This window comes from Mus pahari, chromosome 4 (genome assembly GCF_900095145.1).
Source record: "Mus pahari chromosome 4, PAHARI_EIJ_v1.1, whole genome shotgun sequence".
In the NCBI taxonomy this organism is placed as follows: domain Eukaryota; kingdom Metazoa; phylum Chordata; class Mammalia; order Rodentia; family Muridae; genus Mus; species Mus pahari.
In genome coordinates this window covers 15,745,730-15,752,256 of record NC_034593.1, presented here as the reverse complement: position 1 = coordinate 15,752,256, position 6,527 = coordinate 15,745,730, and the positions used below count along the sequence as shown (strand labels likewise).

Genomic DNA, 6,527 nt, shown 5'->3' with positions numbered 1-6,527 from the left:
GATGATTATGAGCCACCATGTGGTTGCTGGGATTTGAACTCCGGACCTTCGGAAGAGCAGTCGGGTGCTCTTACCCACTGAGCCATCTCACCAGCCCACGTTTTTACTTTTTAAAAATTATGGCTACTATAAAATTTAAATTCATTGTGTCTCTATTAATATATTTACTTGAACACAAGGATCTGAAATTTAAAACTAGAATTACTGACTAAATAATAATGTTCCCCAAAAGTTGTGCCATTTAATTTATAATAAATACATCACTTACTAAAATGATGATATTATTAACCATAAAAGGTGCATTATTAAATTCAAGTATGGAACACCTTATCATCTCCAGAACTTGGTTGGGTTTTTATTATACCAAAGAAAGGTAAATCACTCCATCAAACACTGAGTCCATACTGAACAACAAACTAACCTGCTCACTCTGAATGACCTGACAGATACAAGGTTTACAGAACACATGTGCACAATGGGTTATCACAGGAAATGCTAAGGAGTCCAGGCAGATTGCACATTCTTCATCTGAACCAGAGCTCAGAATTAACTTCATCTTCTCTATTAACATCTTCCTCAGCTCTTCAGGAGTATCACTTCCTAGGAGAAAAGACACTTCAAAATTAGTTTCAGAATAAACCTTGTAATGTGACTAGAACAATTTATCTTATATAAGAAAATTTTGTTTAATTGTCTTACATCTTTATTCTGGCATTTGCAGAAAGCATGCCATAAATTTGGAATTCTATGAAAACCTATGAAGGTATAATAGTCATCTCACTTAAGCACCTCATAAAATAACATGTGCCACACTAGCAGCATACAAGAAAGAACCAGTTTGAATAGTCTTCTACATTGGTATTATACTTCCATTTCATTCATAAAAAATTCTTGGAGCTAGCAAGATGGCTCAGCTAAGGACACCTGCCACCATGCTTGACAACATGAATCCAATCCCCAGAATTAACATGGTACAGAGAGAACTGACTCTTGCAAGTTACGCTCTGATCTCCCACACATCTATCCATGCACCCATGATATTCATATACAAAAACATAGAATAAAAATATAATTTTAAAAAATCTTAAAGCAAAGGTATATCAAAGTAATAGATCAAATTCAAGTTGTATAAAAACCTGTCTTCTAACTGAAATATTTAGCAAACACAATGGTAGGAACTATTCCCATTTCCTTACTGGAGGGGCCACTTGAAGACATTCCGTTTGTAAGAAGATGGGTATGGCAACAAATCTGCCGCAATCTAAGCAGAAGACCCAAGACATCTGCATAGTGTGCAAGGACAGTCCCTTCAGTAAAATACCTAGGGATAAAAATGCCAAACATTATGAATATCTCTAAACAAGAACAAAAACAAAAGCAACCTCATCTTTAATGAAACCAAGAAAAAAAAAAGTCAGCTAAGAAAATGTCAATATGCATGACCTACAGACCTCAGCTGGTTCTTCAAAATAAGTGGTACATACTTACTGAAAGGAAAATTCATATCTCTTATGTTAAGACAGAAATAGGGTGTATGCATGATGACTTCAATTTTCAAGTCCAATTTATACACACACACACACACACACACACACACACACACACATACACACATACATACTCACAAAACACACACACAGTGAGGAGAGTGTTATTGTAAAATAATCAATTTTGTAAGTAATTATGTTTCTGATCTCTGTTATATAAAAACCAATAAAACCTAGAAGAATTTACATTTAACTTGACTCCTATGAATGACAAGAAAATTGAGTATTTCTTCATGGCCTGGACCTGTATATGACTCTGGACAAACAGCTCATCCAAAAAGAACTCAAAATAGTCAAACACTGAATAACCAGCAAAGAACAAAGAAGGCAGTGAAATTAAACTCACCAGGAAGTTACCACAGAACACATAAAAATTATGACTGTGAGCACCTCCACAACTTAACATTACTCAATAAAACAACTCCCACTAAACAGTAAGAATTCATGGCAAAGACAAGGAGACATTATACAACATAAGAGATCAAAGTCAAACCTGATTATAACAAAGAAAAGGAAGTCATCAGAGAAACAAAGAGTCAACTGTGTCTTAGTGTTCTATTGCTGTGAAGAGACACCCTGACCATGGCAGCACTTACAAAGGAACACATTTAACTGGGGCTGGCTTACAATTCAGAAGTTTAGTCTACTGTCATCATAGCAGGAAGCAACATGGTGGTGTTGAGGTAGCTCGGAGTTTTACATCCAGACTGGCAAACATCAAGAACAGAGTGCCACACTGGACACACATCTGAAACCTCAAAGCCCAACCCCAGTGACACACTTCCAACAATGCCACACCAATTCCAATAAGGCCAAACCTCCCCACAGTGCCACTTCCTATGAGCCTATGAGGACCATTTTCATTCAGAACACCACACCAAAACCACTGACAAAACCGTATGAAAGGAAATGGGACTGAGAAAACAAAAATTAGTTACAAAGGATGATAAATAAATCAATACCAATAAAGAGCAGTGGAAAGACATTTAAAAACACAGAAAGAAAATAGAACAACAATAATAACAACAAAACAACAAAATAGAACAAAAACAGTACATTTTCTTTTTAAAAGGTATGTGTGTTGGGGGAGGGGTGAGATTCAAATACATAGAATTCAAAGATTTAAATGGTGCTATATCTTCCAGAAAGTCAACAAGGTCCTGATCAAACTGCTGTACTTTTCCAGGGTGTACATCAGGTTTCTTGCTATTATTTAAGTATGAAACATTCTCCAATGGTTCATGTGCTAAATGCCAGGTCTCCAGCTGCAGCAATGATGCCTGAGGTTCTAGAAACTTTAAGCCTTTGGGGATTACATGGATCTTGCCCTGACAGTTTTCAGTGCTCTCTTGTCTGCCTCTTGTTTATCATGATAGTGCTCCGCTCCACTCTATAGTCTCCACCATCATGGGTTGACACCTCTGAAGCAGAAAGCCAAATTAAAAGCTTTCTCTTTAAGTCCTAAGTCAAAAATTGGCTATAGAAAGGCAAAACTGACTAATATTTTTTCAAAGAAATACTCAGTGCAGAAGAGAAGAATAATTACTCCAAAAATTACACATCGAATCTGAAACTTCAAGTTGACGATGCAATCACGTCTCCTGGTGAGGAGCACACATTCTAAAGTTAGACTTGTTCATTCTGTCAATGAGAACAAGCAGACTTGGCCAGCTGCTTAATCCTGTGCTTCCTCAGCTCTAACAGTTACATGGCACACCGTCTGGGAGGACTACTCATGAAGTTAGTATGTACAAAGCAATTACAACACTACCTGGATTACTTTATAGACATTATACACTACTAGTGACAGTGGCAGTGTTTTGGATATTCAAGAAAATTAAAAAGTAGGCAACATAATACACACGATAAATTTCACGTTCTGAAACCAATCTGCTAGAATTCAAATAACAACTCTGTCTTCTGTGCCTCGGCCTCCTAATCCAAAAAATAATAATAAAAAAATGTTCATTGTACTTAATAAGGCACCATTAATGTGTACATTTAAATACTTAGATCAATTATACTCAATCAATGCTTATAAAGTATTAATAAGTCCACTACCTATTAAAGAGAATACTTTACCAATAACATCCCTGAAAATACAATTCAACAGAGAGCTTTATCAGCACTCTGTATTCCCTCCCTGGCATGGCTACATCGGACTGGCTTTCAGCATTCTGGTTTGGGAAAGTGTTTATGAGAACCCACAACATGCCATGCTGACAAGAGGCTTCCTACTGTTTTACCAGCCACATTAGTATCTTTTTGGATAGACGTATTTTTAACTTCGTCACTCTCTTAGGTGACTTTACTCAGTCTCATGGCTTACATCACTCACAAATAACAGAAACTTAAGAATCAAACTGGGAACACTGAATTCTATACCTTCATAGCCAGCTGGTAAAGTCAATCTGGCATCTTCATATGACATGTCTAGTGTGGAGCTTTTGATCCCACTTTAGAAACTCCTTTATGCCCACCTCTGCAAATGGAGATTTCCTCTGTTCTATCATTTTCTTCACAGTTGTGAACAAACACTAGGCTTTCTTGTGTAGGTGGGCTACAGTGCACCAGAATGGGAGGCACTGGTGAGACTGCATCCAGTCAGGAGGCAGTGAGAGGAGCACTGATAGGCAACTTGCTTCCTTCTTTTTATCTCAGTGTGGACCCTAACTATAGTGTTGCCATAGTCAGGGTGGGTCCTTTCTTCAATTAGCCTAATCTAGAAAAGACTTGTCTGCTCAATAACACTAGATTCTGTCAAGTTGGCAGAATCAATCATCAAAAGTCTACCTCCTATCAACTTGATGTACAAATACACCAGTTTTAAGCCATGATCTTTTCCCCTTATCTCCACAGGCTCATGGCCATCTCATAATGCAAAATGCATTCAATCCACCTTCAAAAATCCCCATAGTCTCAACAGTTCTAACACTTTAAGAGTGCAGAGTCTCTTCTGAAACCCAAGCAATATATTAACCAGGAGCCCCTATAATATGAAAAAAATAGAGTTAATTCAAACATATGATAGCATAGACTAAAGATTCCCATTGCCAAGGGAGGAATAGTAGCATAGCAAAGAAAAACGTGATCAAAGACCAAAACCCAGCAAACAAATCCTGCAGCTCCGAGTCAGTCACATAGACATGATGAAATGTTCTAAGCTTCCGAGGGCCCAGGCAGCCCTGCCCCTCCAGATTTTCTTTCTTCCTGTAACACACAGAGCTTGAGGGGTCTGTATACCATGCTCTCCTCCAGACACATCCCACTGTCCTGGCATCTCCAACATTCTGTAATCTCCATTATAAATTGACCCATCACAAGGGTCTCCCTGACATCCTTGTCGAGAATCTAATTCTGCTACAAGTTGTTTTGACATCAGTGATTTTCTGGTACCTTTGACAAGACTCCTTGAGGCTCTTACACTTGTGTCTTTCTTTATTAAAAATTAGTACTTCTGGGCTGCCGAGATGCCTCAGCGGGTAAGAGCACTGACTGTTCTTCCAAAGGTCGTTGAGTTCAAATCCCAGCAACCACATGGTGGCTCACAACCACCTGTAGTTAGATCTGATGCCGTCTTCTGGCACATCTGAAGATAGCTACAGTGTACTTATTTATAATAATGAATAAATCTTTGGGCCGGAGCAAGCAGGAGCTGAGCTAGCAGGGTTAACCCGAACGAGTGGGGCTGACCTGAGCGACCAGAGCAAGCAGAGGTCCTAAAAATTCAATTCCCACCAACCACATGAAGGCTCACAACCATCTGTACAGCTACAGTGTACTCACATACATAAAATAAATAAATAAATCTTTAAAAAATAAAAATTAGTGGGCCGGGCAGTGGTGGCGCACGCCTTTAATCCCAGCACTTGGGAGGCAGAGGCAGGTGGATTTCTGAGTTCAAGGCAAGCCTGGTCTACAGAATGAGTTCCAGGACAGCCAGGGCAGCACAGAGAAACCCTGTCTCGAAAAACTGAAAATAAATACATAAAAATAAATAAATAAATCTTAAAAAAAACAAAACAAAACAAAAAACAAAAACAAAACAGTGCCTCTACAGCACTACGTGTCAAATTCTGCTGCCACCATAAGAAGTAGCTTAGTCCCATTGCATTGGCTTCTGAGGGCCTTCCAGGGTAACAGAGAAACACTTCCCTAGGTGTTCCCATGCAGGGAATACCTGAGTGGCACTCTGAATTCAGAATCTCTGTTTTTAAATTAATTTGACTTTAATTAAGATAGAACATTGGATAGGTGGGGTCGTGCCCTTTAGAGAATCTTTCCAATTGTTTCAATACAGATTAAGAGGTTTCTCTTCACTGGGGTTAAATTTCTTTAACAATTAGACATGCTTTTACTTAGCATCTGCCTTGGCTAAAACTTCAGACTTGCTCAGGGTTCTTAATCTTACCACATGACACAATTCTAAATATCTTTCTGACCCATCTGTTGTTCTTCTTCACTATAGACCTGGATAACAGTAGTGAACTGTTTTACATGGAAATTTCCTTAGTCAAACAAATTAATCCATTACCTTTTAATTTGTTTTATTTTTGTCTCAAGACATGAGGAAAATGCTGCCAGTCTTTGACAGAATATAATACAAATAGCCAGGTGTAATGGTGACTCTCAACTGTCAACTTGATGAAACCTAGAAGCACCTAGGAGACAAGCCTCTGGATATGCCTATGAAGTTTATCTTGATTAGGTTAAGTGCGTAAAAGATAAGCCTACTGTGGGTGGATACCATTCCCTAGGCTGGAATCTTGGATCATACCAAAATAAGAAAGCAAGCTGAGTAGGAGCTCTTGTTACACTGCTTCCAGGCTGCAGAAACAATGTGACAAGTCACCCAGAGCTGCTGCCACTGGAACAATAACCTCCAGCCAAAGTACAACCCCTTTCCCTTCAATTGTTTCTCTTTCTCTCTCTCTCTCTCTCTCTCTCTCTCTCTCTCTCTCTCTCTCTCTCTCTCTCTCT

General features: G+C 38.7%; 1 protein-coding gene across 1 annotated transcript in view; it reads right to left on the bottom strand.

Annotated features, from left to right (window-relative positions):
- Hltf (helicase like transcription factor) overlaps window positions 1–6,527 on the bottom strand; it is a 57,014-nt gene that overhangs the window by 11,822 nt on the left and 38,665 nt on the right. The window contains exons 19-20 of the mRNA XM_021195653.1: window positions 1,197–1,321; window positions 422–600 (exon numbers count right to left, since the gene is read on the bottom strand). Of these exons, the coding sequence (XP_021051312.1) occupies window positions 422–600; window positions 1,197–1,321 (304 nt within the window). The remainder of the gene's footprint in view (window positions 1–421; window positions 601–1,196; window positions 1,322–6,527) is intronic.